We start from the raw sequence: 18,078 nt of genomic DNA on the forward strand, positions 1-18,078 counted from the left end.
CCCCCCCGCCCGCTCCCCACCCCCTTCCAGGTGTCCTTTTTTTTGACCCAGGAAATATGGTAACCCTATTTCTACTACTCAGTGAAATGATGGCCTAAAAACTGCCATATACTCTGACGGTCAGTGATGAGAGACTGTGACAAAACTCTGTACTCTGAACATTGAAATATAAAGTTCACAAGAAAAAGAGGGGCAGAGATCATCTCAGGTAGGACATCAGGTATAAGCAGGGGGCCTACAAGGAATTGGAAAAGGGAGTGACCAGCAAAGAAAGAATAAGATAGTATAGGAAGAAAGCAAGGATTGCCAAAAGTTAATGTGAGTTTGGCTTTCCAAAGGAAATTAAAACAAATATCAAAATACCTGCTAGCCCAGTACAAAAGAACAAAATAAAAAATGGGGCTGCTACTCAATGAAGCTGGGGTAGAGAGTAAAAAGAATCTAAGTGCAGCCCCAAAACAGAATCAATGCTTTGCCTCAGTTTCCACTACTAGTGCTATAGAGTAGGGGTTGCCAACCTATGGTGTTCATCAATTGGAAACAACAGAAAAGGAAAAGACCACAATGATTTTAAAAAGCACAGGATGCTTATAAGGCACCTGTATGATGTGGCTATGAAAAAGTTTTAAGGTATTTCCAGTACAGATACAGCAGTATAACAACATTATACAAGACACCTGGACAATGTCATCTGGACTACTGAGCACAATTCCAGTCTTACATGTTTAAGATGAATTCAAAGCTGAAACAGGTGTTGAAGGCCTGAGTTCAATCAGGAGACTGGAGAGCCTTATGGATGGATGTAAAAAAGCTTGACTTGTTTAGCTTAGCAAAATGAAGGCTGAGGTGGACATAATACCTCTGTATATATACTTGGGGGGATAAACACTTCAGTGACAGAAGAGCTATTTAAGCTATAGGATAATGTTGGCACCAAAAACAAATGGGTTTAAATTGGCCATGAGTAAATTTAGCCTGGAAATTAGAGGAACATTTTTGATTATCAGAGCAGTGAGGTACTTCAGTACCACGGATAAAAAATTTACTAGTTTTAAGATGAACCTGCTCGGTTTATAAATAGGATAACATGACGTAGTTCCTATGATATCTGTATTTTAGTTTCGAGACTACTTAATTAGAGGTTTGTCCTTATAACAAAAATTGAAGACAGCTCTGGTTGGCAACTAAAAGCATCCCCACACAGTATGTACAACAGAAGAATAAAACTACTTTGAGTGCAATGACATTGCAAGAACTATTTTTCAGTCTAAACTATCCCAGAGAAAGTATGCAAATGATACTATTAAAATAAACAAAATTAGAATGCCACTGCCACTCTCCCCTATCACATTTCAGTATCACTCTAAATGTTTGCACACGAAAAACACAGAAGGAATTGTTAGCATTTTAAATAACTATTTTTAATAAAAAAAATATATTAGAGAAATACTGCAGGAACATATAAAGGCAGTCTAACTTGTCCCATTTAATATGGAGTCTTATTCTCAAGTGTCTTGAACCTTGTGTTGTTGTTTATATCAGTATGGTTAAAAATGCTATTAGATCACAATAGTAGCACTCACTTTGTACCAATGAAATCAGTGGCAAATGTACTGAAGTCAATGGAGAATCAAGCCTTTTATCTGTTCCCTGATTAAGAAAGGTGCTGAACAGCTGTAATTTCCAAAGCTGATAAGAGGTACAGTGATCAACACTTCTCAGGATCTGGCCATTAAAAGCATTAATGAATTTAAATATTCTTTAGGAATATTTTCATTGTAATTATTTTATCAAGTCAGTCTCTTAATTACATGCTTAGTCATTACTTTAACTGAAAATAAAGCTTATGCTGAAATATTTTATATTTCTGAATCACAGGTTGTATTATTTACACATTTGGGTCTGTTTCTCATTTTCCTGTTACATTTACTAGCACATTAGTTTCATGGGGAATTCCAGTAAAATGTATAAGTGTAGTGGCAATACCATTGCAAAATGGCCCTGCTACTTCTCTTAATTGATCCAGTGACCACCCCACCTCCGAGAGGAAAGATTTTACTGACTTCTCTCCCAGATGTTAACTATCTCTTCTTTACAAATGCTTAAGATTTGAAACTCCTGTCGTTCTCTAAATACCATAGAAAGGAATTTAAAACAGGAGTTCCTAGCTAGTCCAAAAGGTTTTGTTATCATCTGCGTTTCCCACCTTTTGGAGACATTGTTAAGTATTTACTGTATTAATGGAAAATAGTAGTTTATCTAGGCATTGTCAGTTAGTTTTTAACAAGAAATGATATTTCTAAGCTTCCACTTGAGAATTTTTTTATGACATGACTTTCATCCTCTACTATAACAAAATAAACATCTAATGTTTCTTCTGTATTCTGCACCTGTATTATTTAATTTAGTCTTTTGACAGTGTCACTTAATGCAGATGGTAATAATTTTGTTGCTACAATTATACCTTAATTCCACACACTGTGTGGAATGTGTGACCCTTTCATGCTTTCAGCAACTATAAAAAAAAATGCAAACTTTGGCTCCCCTAGTGAAAATATGACTCCAATGCAGGAGACTTCTAGCTACTAACATACAATACATGGAGACTTCTAGCTACTGACATACAATACATAATGCTGTATTTTCAAGCATAAAATATGCTTTTTAATAAAGAAATGAATTAAATATTTGTTTAGGAACAACCAATATTAGGTAATTCAATTTAAAGTATTTTAAAAATCCTTCACAAAAGACACAGTACCAGACACTTAAAAACTAATTGAGATCGTTACAATAGTCTGGACCCCGAATGAACTCTAACAGTAGCATGTCATACAACATTAGCAAAAGACACTTTAGTGTTTTCAGAGGACACTAATTACTATATATTAAACATTACATATCTCAGTGTTCAAAGATCCACATTTTCCTGCAAAAATATTTGCTAAGTGAAATCTGTAAAAGAATAAATACACTCTAAATTTGAACGTACATATTTACGTGCACACATACATTTTTCTTTGCACCTTTGGCTTGCTAATATACACCTAGAAAGCACCATTTATTTTTAACCTAAAATGAACTGGTTCACCCTCACTATAATTGAATGGACCAATGATTTTGATAAGACCAGAGACCAATTTGTTTCAGCCCATTTTCATTCCAAAATCTGCAAGTTAGCTACCTTTTGTTCACCATATTTGGCTATGAGAAGTTGTAATCACAACTCTTAATGACCGAAAAGATTACTGCATTGCAAAAAAAACCCAGCAAGCAGCTACATTATTGAACCTAAAATACAGAACTGCAGCTCAGTTGCTAACAGTAACGGTTTCTGAAACATGAAGAGAAAACTCTTAGAAACTCAAGATTGTTATATGAAACCATGAAATCTTTATATGAACATATTAAGCATTTTTAAATCTATTCCTATTTTTTAGCTTTAGAATGTCACACATTTCAAATAATAAGTATGACATAAAAGCATAACAAAAGCTAAATCAAAAGCACAATAAATAAGGAGGTCCTGTGTGTCGAGTCTATTGTAATTAAGACCAGAGATTCAATACCTATTGCTACCAGCCAGGTATCATAGCAACCTTGTGTCACTGAATACTGCTGGAAAACTGTTCGGCACCAGCAAGACTTTGCTTTAGGAAAATCTGCAGTGGCACTACAGATTGTCAACATCTGTGGGTGTTGCTATGGGCAGTATAACAAAGAAATCTATATATAAAATAGGTACAATAGGGGAACTGACAGGAAGACTATAGAAAGCAAAATAGAAAATTCAAGTAGGTATGAATGAAGGATCATTTTGTCACAAATATAACTTCTGCATCACCATTCTAACACTCATCTATATGCACCAAGTTATGCTATATTAAAACAGCAATTAAATGCATACCAAACACTACCCTACTGCTTACTAAAACTGCACTTGTACCATTTATCACCAGTTTTAACATGAAGGTAAAACTAAGGCACTTTTAAAATAATATTTAAACTTCCACATATAGATGCTAGATAGTCTTGTATAAATGTGAAGAAAAGAAAAAAGCAGGTTACTATGAACAAGAACCCAATATTGATTTTTCTGCGGTGCAGTAAAGCATCTCCATTCTATTTGGCTGCTGTCAAAGCCACTCTTTAACAGCTGGAGTCAAATTGCACTATTTACAGCAAGAGCCCTTGTCAAGTGGACCATAAGTATTCTAACAATACACTATTCAAATGGCACTTTGCCACACAAATTGCTGGCTTGATGAATACCCTATGTCAATGACTAAGGCCAATATAAAAGTTTCATTTTTATGAGAGGTTTTACATTCACACATTAAGTAAAGCTTTCTTTGAAGAACTATTAAGCTATATATTTCAGGCCTTTTGACGTTGAAAATAATTAAAATCTGTTTAAATACATCAAGGGAATTTGACAACATTAATATGGATCTTGTGTTAACTACATTTGTCACACCCTTCTGTTATTGGTACTCCCACTGGCACGTGCAGTACAATAAAAGAATTAAAATGGCCAAAGCACCATGAAATCAAAGCATTCATCTTTTGTATCTCCGATTTACATGATGACAAATGTTTGGAAAGAAGAACCTTTGATGTTGTTTCCTCCCTTCTTCCTTCATCTTTTTTATTGTAAAAACAGCATTATAATATAATAAACTGTAGTATTTAAAATAAAAAAAATCTGTGCTGAATTCCTTATGCCATGTTTGAATTAATAGTTTGGGTGTATAAAATTGGGACTATTTAAAATAATAAAATGAACAGGTCTGGATTGCTGGTTTTCACCTTTCCCAATTCAATATTCCCATCTCCTGAAACTGAGAGCTTCTCAAATATTTTATTCTAAAAAGTGACAGTAAAATGTGTAAGAAACATATTGGCAGACAAAAATGAAAACAGAGTACTTCTAATTCACTATTTACCAGTAGAAAGGGATGTGTTATTAAAATCAGTCATAGCCATTAGGTTGTTTTTAGACAATTTGTCAAACAAGCAATTTAACAATGATTGCATTCATGCTTGCTAACATTCTACTTCTATTTGGTATTTGGAGATTTTCATATTAAACTTAGATCCGAGGTCAGTTGTCAGAGAGAAATGTGGAAGGAAACACTAGATCCACTGAAGTAAGTGGCAAAGCTCCCACTGATCAGTTTTTCATCAATAAAGCTTACTTTATGTTGCAATCTAAGAGTATTTCAAAACATTTTTAAATAAAATTACCTTACAGAATCATCATGGTGCTTTTCCCAACAAAAGCAAAGAATAACATTTAAAAATCTGAATTGAAAAAGGAAAAATGTATTAATGATTACCTTATAGATAAATGGCTAGGTCATCCCCTCCTCTATTATAACCTAAAAGAGGGAGCTCTCATAAGAAAACATCCTCATAAAGACCTCACAAATTTCCCTAGGGCTCAGCAGTCTGCCTCACCACAGAGAATGATAATAGACCTGCTCCATTTCTATTAGATTTCAGGGGATCCACAAAGTTAGGGACACAACAAGAGGTCCTGTTCCTATTTACTCTATCTGACCTCCTGGATTTGCACTATCAGAAGATCTCCTTGGTCATTTCTGCTGCCCTAGATATAACTATACGATGTCCAAAACTATACAGGTTTCCAGCCTCTCCAATGCCAGATCTATTGAACATCCTCTGCAGGGTCTGGAGAAAGAATGGAAAAATGGTCTGTTTGTGCTGAAGGAATGATTTTCATGGGTAACAGATCCCCTTTATGTGCAAATCTCAGTGGATATGCACAAACAAGGTATCAGTTAATATACCTCAGTACATTTGGTGAACACAATACAAATAGAATCACAAAAAGAAAGAAAAAATATTTTGGCAGCCTTGGACAAGACACAGAAACTGCTCCCTCCCCACCCCAATAATTTCCTTTTCAATAACATCTTTACATTGGTACAACAGAAGAAATTATTGACCATCAAAAATTAAGTGCAATAAATGGAACAATTTATTACAAAAACTGAAATACTCAGAAAAAAGTCTGATTATAAAACATATTACATCAGCACTGTTTTATTTCCACTCCACCAGCAATGAATAATAAAGTTACTGAATTATACTTGTAGCCATGCATAATTGACTACTTAAAATTCTCATTTTATAATCAAATAAAAATCACTTCCCCTTTTCTTATGTCAGTTTTTCCTTTGATCACTTAGTTAAATTCACAGTTTTAAAGATAAAAAGTGTTAGGAATGTTATGTTTCTCTCTCAAGTTTCCTTTTCTCCGTCCCTCCCCCTCCCCCCATTTTTCTTATTTAAAGGTGCAAAAAGAAAACTCTTTTTGATAATTTAATAGTGTGATCAGATTCTGTGTCAACAGCCTACAAGTGCACCATCTGCCCTGCAAGATGCTCAGCAGGATTATGGTCTAATAAGACTTTTCAGCAAATGGCACCAAAAGGAACTTCAGACATTAGACTGAGGTCAGTCAAAGGCTAAAGATAAATAGGATGAGTTTGCCAGGCAGCAGTTTAAACTCAAATGCATACTTAAATGTATAGGTATATTAAATAAAAGGTCTAGAAAAAAACATAAGAATAGGACCTTGGATCTTCTTGTCATTTCCCAGACAAAATTCCCCAATTCTGGACAAAACAGTTTTTCAGACATTAGAATAAATAAAGCCAGGGTGTTCAGCATAAGTACAGAAAACATTCTGCTGTCTTTGTTTCCCAATATTATGGGCTCCTTATTTTATCCACTGCTGAACAACATATTTTTGCTCTATGTTTACAGGTGAGGAATTAATGTTATGACTTTCTCTTGTTAAAAATACCCAAAGCCCAATGAAACATGAAAAAACAGAGGCCTTCTATTTAGACAAGTGACTGTCAAAAATGCCATGAATGCATGTTCATTGTAATGAATAAACTCTGTGTTTGAAAGAGATATGCATGGTCATCTAAAAAATTTAATATATCCATTATCTGTAGTTTTTATATAACTGGAATTTAATGTATAAATAGTTAATAAATGTATACAGAGGTTTAAATAGGTATGAATAAGGCACAAACTAGTAGGTATGTTACATGCTGAACTTTCAACCTTAACTCTGTATTTCCTGATGTCTGACTCCTTTCTCAAACTTAATAGTACATTAATACTCACTTTAGTATGGAGTTCCTTTTTCTTAAGAAAACCCTTGGAAATGTTTTTTCCTGCAGCTGGAACTATATGGTTTCAAAGCTTCTGTGAAAATCTATCCAATAAAAGCTACAATTCTGTCCGGCTTAAAATCTTCCTTCTATTTATTTGTGAGTCAATAACTTAATAGCCCAGACCCTCTTTTAATATGAATAATGGCTTACAATTGGTTATACTGGTGCAAATGAAAAAATGGTCCCACGCCCTCCTGTGCAGGAAAGAAGGCTCTGGCTAGAAACATCAGGGCTCCTAGCAAATTCTTCTCTATTGGGTTTCTATGAGCGTACAGTGACATCCAGGAGTAATGTATCACACCTCGGAGCTCTGCAAGTTGGGACAATTCCCATATTCCCATTAGCACAATCTGAAGGAAACACCACAAATTTATAATCTTTTAAATTTCCAGGCACTTACCATGGAGTAGGTTCTCAAATGATGATCAGCATACAATCTGAACAACTATATATTTCTCCTAAATAATATCTTGCTCATTCATTCTTACCTTATCTGAAGACTTCTCTGCATGAGGAAGATTGCATGACAGTGCACCAAGCTTATAAGAGCTAGAAGATTTGTACGCAGCATTTTTATGCCTTTGTGAGTCTTGAGATACTGGAAGTATAGAGTCCATCACTAAACAGTGTGAATCTTCAAAGGAAGTAAGAATTGCTTTTGCCATTTCACCTGTTTCATGCCGTTCTAGAGTACCTAGGAAACAGAATGCAAGAGATTGCCAACAGTCTGCAGCAAATCTTATATGAAACAACATTACTTAAAAAAAGTGTTTATCATCTTACAAGTAGATATGTTTGTAGTAGTTTTTATAATCTACATTAGAAATATACACTCTCTATAGGGTTATTTAAGCAGTAGATCCTATACAGCATTTTAGTACATTAATACAATATAGGTATTTTTTCTAAATAAATTTAAAAAAAAATCTGTGTGTTAATTTCTCAGGTACAGAATGTATAAAGCTTACAAGTTTTCATAGTGTTGAAGTGATGCTGATGGTCCAGGAAATATGACAAGGGAAATAATTTTTGTAAGTAGCAGTTTTTATTTACATATGGAAATTTACACAAGCTTTTGTTCTATCTGGTACTTAAGAAGACACAACAGTGCTAAGCACTGTTTTTCTCCAAGAGACCTGAGGAAAAGTACTGTGATACCCAAAAACTGCATGGCTATCCCAGCCATGCAGTTGGTCCAATAACAAATATCACTCACAAACATTTTTTTCCTAGAACTTACAATATGTTGTACAATATATGAAAATACTCTAATGTACCATGTGCTACATAAAACTGGAGAGAAAAAATGTTACGTGCCTAACTATGTTCAAAATATTTCATTCTTCTATTAATTTTACTGTGACATCACTGATGTGTTATTTTTTAAAAACAAAATGTATATACAGTATATACATTATGCATGTTGTAATCAATAAACATTTATGTAATATTTTAGTGCTGTCCTCTAGTGTTCTAGATTACAAATAACAGAAGAAGCTACAAAATTGTACTCATTTTCCAGACTCCCAAGTAACATCTTTTCTCTATATGAATGTTTTCATCACAATTAAACATATAAATGATATTATAGTCAGGATTAACAGAAATTAAAAAAAACCCAAGGCTTCTATACTATTATCTGCATGGCTTTGAGGTATCTGGCTACCTGCCTGGCATGTTTTATCTGGAAGCAAAGACCACTGATTGCTACTTCCCTCATCTGGTATGTTTTGTCTCTTTTCTTTTGTTTACTTTTTCTTGTTTTTCCTCCATCTCATTTTCTCATGTTGATTCTCAGTTTAGCTCTCTAACTCTCATGACTAGAGCACTATCCAATAAAAACCAGAAGTGTACCAATTGCTGATAATCACTTGCTTCTTAATTATGTCCTAAACATCAGGGACAAAGGACATATATATGCATTTTAAAAGTACTAACTACTTAACGTGAATTGTTTTTTGTTTCCAGGTCTGAATTTCTTGTACATTGCAGTGATACCTGAATTTTCCCATTTGTTGCTACCAGAAAGAAAAAAAAAGTTTGTAACATTAAAGTCCTACCAGTAACAGCTGCTAAAAAATATTGGACAGGGATTGAGGGATCTCATAAGGTGGTCTTCTGTTAAACTTTCATTTAATCTGAAACTCATTCCTCCCCTTTCACCAAGCATAATATTCTCCTCTGTTTCTCAGCCTGGCTTTAAATTCTGAGTAGAAAAAGTCAGTGATCCTAATTCTGCTGTCTTTCCAGGATTGCACAGTAGTATCAGTGAAAATCAGATCAGAATCAAGTCCAATATTCATTCATCATGGACCAAATATCCACCATAACAAAGACAGAAAGCATGCAGGAACTAGGATTAAAGAAACCCACGATTCAGGCAACCTATGAACACCCTAAAGTTAAACTGTCAATTCACTTTAAAACATGAAGTTTCAAACTGAACCAAAAATTGGAAATCGAGACCAAGTGGAACAACACACAGTAAGTAATCTTCCTACATAGTTATAGTCTAAGTAAATGGACAGTTAGTCATAGAATTTTTCTAATCTTTACCTACCCTTGTGATGTCAGTCAATATTAAAGAGAACTGAAGGGCATCCGGACAGAAGCTTGAGAGGTATGTAACAGTCACAGAGTCAGAAGGGAAAAATGACAAAATCAAATAATATATTTTCTGGAATACTGTGGGGGAGGACTCCCTGGCTGTTTACAATGTCTTTACCTTTGAACAAGGCCCAAATATAAAGTTATGTGTAATAAGATCTGCATGAAGACTACCACATGAAAGTATGAAGAGTACCGCATGCCAAAAAACAGAGAGACCCTTGAAAGACAGTTTTTTTTTTTTTATGTGCAAACAAATAACAGAACAAAGTATAGATCAGTTTAGATGCTGACAGATGTTCAGGGCCTGACTAACTCATGGTGCTTTACATAAAGCATTATCAGTTAGAGTGCTCCCCTTGACCCAACAGACATTTGCCTGTTAGGTTGGGGGAGGGTGGGAAAAAAATAAAGCAAAAACATGCCTGCCTCAATCAGCCCTCCTGGCCAGAAAGGGATGGAGGGAGCACTGGTCAGGACTACCCTTCTCCCCAGCCCTGCCCTGCCCCCACTTCCCAGATCTAGGACTGTCAGCAGGGAGGGAGTGAAGAGAACAGCAGCAGCTATGGGGCCCAGAGTGCAGAGCTGAATGCACCAAATGGAGCCATCCATGCAGTAGGCATGAAAGAATGTGGTCAGAAAACGCCATCTCACAGGATGGAATTTTCTACTAGTAAGAATCCACCTTACCAGGTAGAATTTCCTATTAGCATGGAGAATGCTGAGAGAGAGAGCAAACAAGCAGATGTGTAGCAAGTGTGGGGGGCAATATGACCCCAAATCCACTGCATTTGGAAAATTCTGTTTTAACTGTAACAAGAGGAACACAAACACCTCAAGTACATACAGGTAAGAACATACCAGAAAAAATTTCTAGTGCTATGATAAAATCAAGCAAAATCAATGAGAGGGACTAGGTTTTCTCAGTGATAGTGCAACAAAGCACCATGACGAAAAGTGCAAGTTGGCTGGATCCCAGTACACAGACTCAAGTCCATTAAGACTTGGAGGAAGGCTTCCTACCAAAAACAAATTGGAACTGGGTCTGATACTTCACTGGTCCAGGAGGAAAGTGAAAACTCTTAAAAGACTTGTTAAAAGCACTGAAGAAAAGGGGGAATAGGAAAGTGAGTGGTAAAGACTCACTTCAGAGTGATGTGCTAGTAACCTCTCTTCTGTAAATGTGCATTAATGGATTTAGGGTTAATTGATTTTTGCTGTTATTGTTAACATGAAAAGTGTTGTGATAAATTTTATAATTTAGAGACACTCCCTAATTTAGAAAAGTTGGTAATTAGGAATGGTCCCTCAGATAGGTAATAGCTGTTAAAGAGGGACAAGGGGTGTGCAGAGGTTGCCTAAAGCTCTGTAATTATAGCTTGTTGTTTAGTTCTTCTCATCCGTTGTGTGCCTGTATTATTGAATCCAATGATCACTACAGAGGCTACTAGGTTTAAGTCAGGGGTGTTAAACATATGATCTGCGGGCCAGATAAAGAACCATTTCATCTGGCCTACTGGTAGTCTGATGAACTACTAGAAGTTGCAGGGCATGGCCTCCCACAGAACTTGGGGTCCCTTCATCTTGATGAACATAGCCATCAGCCACAACCCCCCTACTCTGCACTGCTGCCTGAATGCAGTCCACCACCACTGCATGTCTCCAGACCTGTGCTGTTGCCTGGACACAGCCTGCACCACCAAACTCATCCTGCTCTACCCTGCAGCCCAGCCAAAGCCCCATGTTGCTGCATGCCCCTGGTCCCATGCCACAACCAACCCCTGGTTCCACCTGCTGTCCACACAGAATGTAGTATTGCAGTAACTATAATTGCTTTGATTGCTTATATTTTTCTTTTTATATAATGAAATACTTAACCATTAAGATAAAGTTAATCTTGATATGATTTACTTTTTATAATATTTTGATTAGTCATTATTAGTGTTCTGGAATTAACCATCTATTTTAAATTTCCTATTGCTTTAGTATAAATATATTTGACCTATTGGTCTCATGTTTTTAGAATGTAAATTTAGTATAGGAAAAATACTTATGCAAGGCTTGTGCTATGTCTGGTGTATGTGGAAAGAGGTAACGAAAGGGTGAATGATGTATGTATGTGACAATGTAAAGGAAGACAGTCCTCTTGCAGCAGGTGAAAATAGCCTTCTGTGGTTTAACGGTTAAAGGCTGAAGCGATGTTGAGTCAGCAGTTAAGGATTACCAAATACTAGATCATGCTTCACCTTGATGGCTAAAGACTGCAAGCAACAACCCCCCTGAAGGTTGCAGACCACAAAGCCAGAAGATCATGTCCTACCAATCCCAGCCTGCCAACAGGACAAGGAGGATGACATTTGCGTCTGACTCAGTGGAATCCATAGGCTTGTATGAACAGCTATCACTATGAAGAATGAACACAAAGACAAAGCTTTGGGTCTTTTCCACATGCAAGGAGTTTTGGGCACGTCCAACAAGACTCGACTCCACCTCTCATGGTCAGTCTGGCCGGCCACCAGACTGACCTGGGTAACTTTAGAACTTGGTAACACCTTAACATTTGTAGGACTATCTAACTATCTGTGTGTGCTTGTTTCTTTTGTATGAATGAATGAATGAGCTATATGAATCAATGAATGAATGAAAATACATATGTATGTTAATGAGTGAAGCAGACAACCTTACTGTTCTTTATTCTTCTCATGTTGCATGTTTTATGTTGCACTATATGAAGCATTGTGCCGTATCCCCGATAAGATTCCTGCTTGTTTTTAATTCACACTTTACACCCTGTGTGTACAACAGGAGTTCCACACTGCTAGACTCCCAACTCCACAAAGATACCTGGTCAGAGCACCACACTTCTGCCATCTGGTCCCAGACCCACAATGCTGCCCAAGCATGACCCCACTGCAGTTGCTGTTAGTTTTATTTATTTTTTAAATGATGATTTTTAATAACAAGTATAGCTTTTGTTGACTTTTTAATACACATGCACAGAACTGAGGGATAAAGAAGATCAGAGGATATATGAAAACACTTGGTAGTGAGCCGGAGAAGACAGGGTATAAAAGGTGAAAAACAGTTGGCATGTCTACATGAGATGTTTACTGCAGAGTAAATTAATTAGCTCCACAGTAAACATTGCTCATCTACACATGCACTCCTATTAGGCTGGCATAAACTAATTAACTCCAATACAAGTTAATAGAAGTACTATTACCCAGCCATGTCGAGTCAGCAGTTAAGGATTACCAAATACTAGATCATGCTTCGACTGCTGACTTGACTAGGAGCACATGTGTAGATACTGCCCCAGCTGGTTGGGGCACGAAAGTGCTTCAATCAGGGGGCTGCCTGCAAGCTAGCCCTACACTGGAGCACCTTCATGCCTCAGCCAGCCCCTTGAAACACGCTGAGCCCAGGGAGAGCACCCCCAGGCTGGTAGGTTGACTCGCAGAGCTCCCTGCCAGCCTGGGCAGCTCCAACCCAATTCAACATGCTGCAGACCCAGGCACACGTACAAAGGGTGTGCCCAGGAGCAATAAGCTCTAAAGTTATTGCTTTACATTAATTGCATGTGTAGACATGCCCAGAATCTCTTATTCAAGGATAATAGTGTATTTTGCAAAAATTGATGATTTTATCCCTATTTTATAGGTGAAGAAATCAAAACACATAAAAGTTACATGACTTGCCTCCTGTAACAAAGCAGACCAGTGGCAGAGAAAGGAAGAAAGACAAACATCATAACTGTTCTACTGTCCATTAAGTCAAACATACAGCCTGTAGAGAGCTCCATAATCTGGCCCAGGTGCTGTCCTGTTGGCCGACTCGCTACGCCAGCTAACTTCATACCCCATGCTGGGTCCCAGTGTACACTGCTCATGGTATGCACTGTGGGGCTGGATGTCAGGCTATGCTGCTCACAGTGCTTGCTCAGGCCAGCATCCCAGACTGGCCTAGATATGTGCCATATGCACTGGATCAGGCATGTAGGTGATGGTGGGGGAGGGGCTAATTTGGCCCATGGACATGGGCGACTGGTGCCTCCTGAGTCAAGGGGGGGCACTTCCCCCGCCAGTGGACAGTCAACCACCAGTGTGGGCGTCTACCCATGGCCGATCCTGTTGAGCCGCAACTGGCAGTAGTGCACCGCTAGCACTTCCAGGTCAGCGGGGTCGGTTATGGGGGGGGGACTGCTTCTCCTGGTGCACTCCCCAGCTGGCACTCTCAGGGGGGCACCAGCACTCTCTTCTGCCCCCCTGCCTGGGAATGCTGCTTTCAGGTGGGCACCAGTGTTCTCAGGGCATGCACGTGCACCCCCATGCACCCCCTACATGTCACCACTGCCCATGGATGAGCCCCGCAGCACCCATCTGGTCTACAGGGCCAGATGAATCATAGAATCAATGAGTTGGAAGGGACCTAGACAGATCACCTAGTCTGACCCCCTGCCATGGGCAGGGGTCATAAGACCCCAGCCAGGTGCCTGTCCTCTTGAAGATTTCCAGGGAAGGTGAGAGCACCACCTCTCTGGGAAGCCTACTGCAGGCTCTGGCCGTACTTACAGTGAAGTAGTTCTTCCTAATATCTAACCTAAACCTATCCTCCCTCAGCTTGTGGCCATTGTTCCTGGTGACTCCAAGGGGGGCCCTGGTGAACAGACTTTCCCCAAGTCCCTGCTGGTGGCCCCTGATAAGGTTTTAGGCAGCCACAAGATCCCCCCTCAGTCTCCTCTTGCCGAGTTTGACACCCCTGCACTGAATTAACACATTAAAAATAAAATAAAATACACAAACAAAAAAAACACTGGGTAACCTGGCCACAAAAGCATTTTGGCCAACATTTGAAGTTTCCCTTACAGGAACAAGGAACATGCTTTCTCTTTCCAGTCTTCATCTTTTCGAAGTATTTTTAGGAAACAAAACAAAGAGACTGTGTGCATGTAAAGGAGAGAAGAAAAATAAACATATCTTAAGTCCAATATAAATAATTTTTAAAAGTAGGTGATCATCAAGGAACATACAGGAGGGACATACAGGATGATGCGCCAGGGAAATAAATAAGATTTTTTCTGCAGACATGAAAAAAAAAGAAACCCTATCACACACACACAAAGCAGGAAAGGAAGTCCTTATCTATTTGAAGCTGTGACCATAGCAACCAAGTCTTGGTAACAGACAAGAGTGGAGTATTTCACTCTCTTGGGCAGCCTTGGACCATCAGAAGTGACTGGCTGGGGACTGTTACTATATCTTATTTTTCTTCTGGATCAAGCACTACAAATTGGGTCTCCTGGTGCATATCTGAGGATTCTGTTCTTTCTGAATGGTGCATTTTTACAGGGGGGTGGCCATGCGCATTATCATACCTCAGGATGAATTATTTGTGGGTATCATATGACCTGTCCTTTCATCAGGCTACACTGGTATTTGCTTGCTATTACATCTCAAGTACTAAAAGGCCATTCTCAGTATTTTGATTTTGATACTTACCTGGCAAGGGAAACACCGTGTATCTGGGTCCAAAAAGGTGTTTTCCTTAAGTCTCCTGGGAATAACCGTTCTTCTGGCGTGGTTTAGTACCCATCAAGGTGTTGGGGCTCAATGCCCATTTTATGGAAATGGGAGTCTCCTCCCCAGCTTGCTCCTGTGGCCATATGGCTGAGGGCAGGCAAAACTTGGGGGCATCCAAACCCCAAGCCCCTGGGCTTGGGCCTGCATGTAGGATGCCTGCCAAAAGATTTTGAAAATATGTGAAGCCCCTGGTGGGGATAGAGGATTTCTGCTGGTTGTAGAGCCACTTATGGTTCTGGACTAACTCATGGATTTGGACTTGATTTGGAACATGAAAAATTTCTTTAATTTTTTTTAAATTTTATTGTGTGGTGATTTGGCAACTTAGTTGAACCTTAAATGTAATAACTGTGATGCAGGTGGAAGAAAATTGTTCTCAGAAGTAATTTTAATTAAAGCACCTGAGCGCATAGTTTCTACCTTTCTCCAAATAATGCCGTTGTTTAAGAAATTCTTGCTCCTTTCCTGAGGCTTCCATTTAATGGAGCAAGAATTTCTTAATTGTACAGCATATTTTAAAGATATCCATCATATGCATATAGGTATTTTCTCTCAGTGGGTGGCCATGTTCCTAAATAGAGACTTGCTGGCAGGAAGAATTACACCATGGGTAATATACAGTGGTATCATGTATGGTGGCACTAAACTATACATGGTAGAAAGAATTACTCTGTCCCAGACTATACTTCAGTTCAGATTTTCTATTGTGGGTGAGATTCCTTCAAAATAGCGGAGAGAGGCAGGCCAGCAAAGCACCACTTACAACACCTTGATTTTCTACCTGCATTTACCCCAACCTCAGCTCTGGTGGATACCAGTTAGCTACAGACCCAATAGACTTTCTATCAGCAAAGACAGCTATAATGAAGTAAACTCTGTTCATGCCTTCTCCAGTCTCCCAAAGCGTAAGTGGAAGAACTAGTTCAAGTGGTAGCTTTGGCAGCCTTAGACCTCAGCAAAGCAGATCAGGACAGCTTCTGCTCCCATTACACCACACAGAGGACACAAAAGGAGTGGAACAAGGAAAAATCTTTCTTCTAAATATTCTATTGGTCAAGATAGGGATTGTCTCTGGTCTATGACTGAGGGATATTAGCAGACCTCAGTCTCAACTGCAACCTTTAAACATTATTATAATATACTGACTGACTAGAGTCTCTCTCTAAGGAGGTTCCTTATCTATCTTCCTTCCAACATGCAGGTAAACTCCAGTTATGGTCCACAATTACATATGAAATTCACTTTGAAGGGCTGATGCTACATTTAGATATACTATGATATTATTTTCATATTGTACTGTTTTATAGTATAAATAATATATAATATACAGTGCAGAAAACTATTCTTCTTGGGAGCCAAAGCTTCCTTGAATTAGATAAAATGTGAGAGTTTTCTTTCAACACCTAGAGATTTGCTCAAGCTCCAGTAACTTTTACTACTATACTTTTAGTACTGTACCTCCCTAAACAGTTATTGAACTATTTGGTCACTACCAAATTTATATAGCCAGATAACCATATAAACTATACATTGCAAGTGAAGGACTGACCCAAAGTTTGCAACCATAAAATATAATATACCTTGAAAGCAGCATAAAATTGGTCAATTTTGACAAAATGGTTGCTATGAGTTAGAACAGGTATAGTCTCATTTATGAGCTCTCTTGAGCTGCTCATATTTTCAAGGTATGCTAGTCACTCTAATACAACTTCATTTTTTTATTCTAGAAATGTTTTCAAGAAACAGTAAAAATATGCAGAAGAGCTTCAGTAAGTTGTCAGCTTTCAATTTGTCTGTATTTGTTCTTTTGCATTATATATCACTTTTGCGTTTGACTTTCTGTGCCTAACTGCTTTCTTAAGAGAATGATGGTCCATCACGGAAGAATAAAATTGTTTTTAATTACATTTTCCCTTCCCAGAACTGTGGCATTCTAGACCCAAAAAGTTATCTTGTATTTGTTCAATAATGCAAAGCTGTGTTAACTCCCATCCTGCAGATTTTCTCTTCTCTACAAAGAGGCACTGCTCTTAAGGCAGACACTATTACCAAGCATGACAAAAATCAAGACCTCAACCCATATGGTTTCTGACCTGACTATTAATGTTGAAAGTCAAACCACAACCTAAGAACAGAACAGCTAAATCACTAGAGCCTTTTTTCAAATATGAAAAACTCCCAGAAGGGGAGATGAGTCTTTCAGCCCTCAATTAACTCCACCTAGTGATTCAACAGGATATTTAATATTTGACTCACAGCCTTTTAAGATGTTAATTCTTTGGTTGGTATCCTGCAAAACATGATAAATTTCCTGTGATGTGACTGCAGCAGCAATATCTTTAAGATACTGAGAATGAGATTTGTGGTTGAATAGAAGCAAATAAAGTGTGTGAATCTGAGAATGCAGACATCATCCTTATACAAACAAGCAGATACACAGACAAACTTTAAGTGTGGCAGTCAGCGTTATAGCAAAGAGTGACCCTTTATATATATATATATATATATATATATATATATAAAAGGTCACTCTTTGCTATAACGCTGACTGCCACACTTAAAGTTTGTCTGTGTATCTGCTTGTTTGTATAAGGATGATGTCTGCATTCTCAGATTCACACACTTTATTTGCTTCTATTCAACCACAAATCTCATTCTCAGTATCTTAAAGATAT

At 37.9% G+C, this 18,078-nt stretch overlaps 1 protein-coding gene across 2 annotated transcripts in view; it reads right to left on the minus strand.

Moving 5' to 3' along the window:
- Positions 1-18,078, minus strand: part of WDR72 (WD repeat domain 72) — a 279,358-nt gene that overhangs the window by 168,610 nt on the left and 92,670 nt on the right. For both annotated transcript variants that reach the window (XM_019504240.1, XM_019504239.1), the window contains exon 14: positions 7,706-7,911. In XM_019504240.1, the coding sequence (XP_019359785.1) occupies positions 7,706-7,911 (206 nt within the window). The remainder of the gene's footprint in view (positions 1-7,705; positions 7,912-18,078) is intronic.

This window comes from Gavialis gangeticus, unplaced genomic scaffold (genome assembly GCF_001723915.1).
Source record: "Gavialis gangeticus isolate Ggan-Ray unplaced genomic scaffold, GavGan_comp1, whole genome shotgun sequence".
Lineage (NCBI taxonomy): Eukaryota > Metazoa > Chordata > Crocodylia > Gavialidae > Gavialis > Gavialis gangeticus.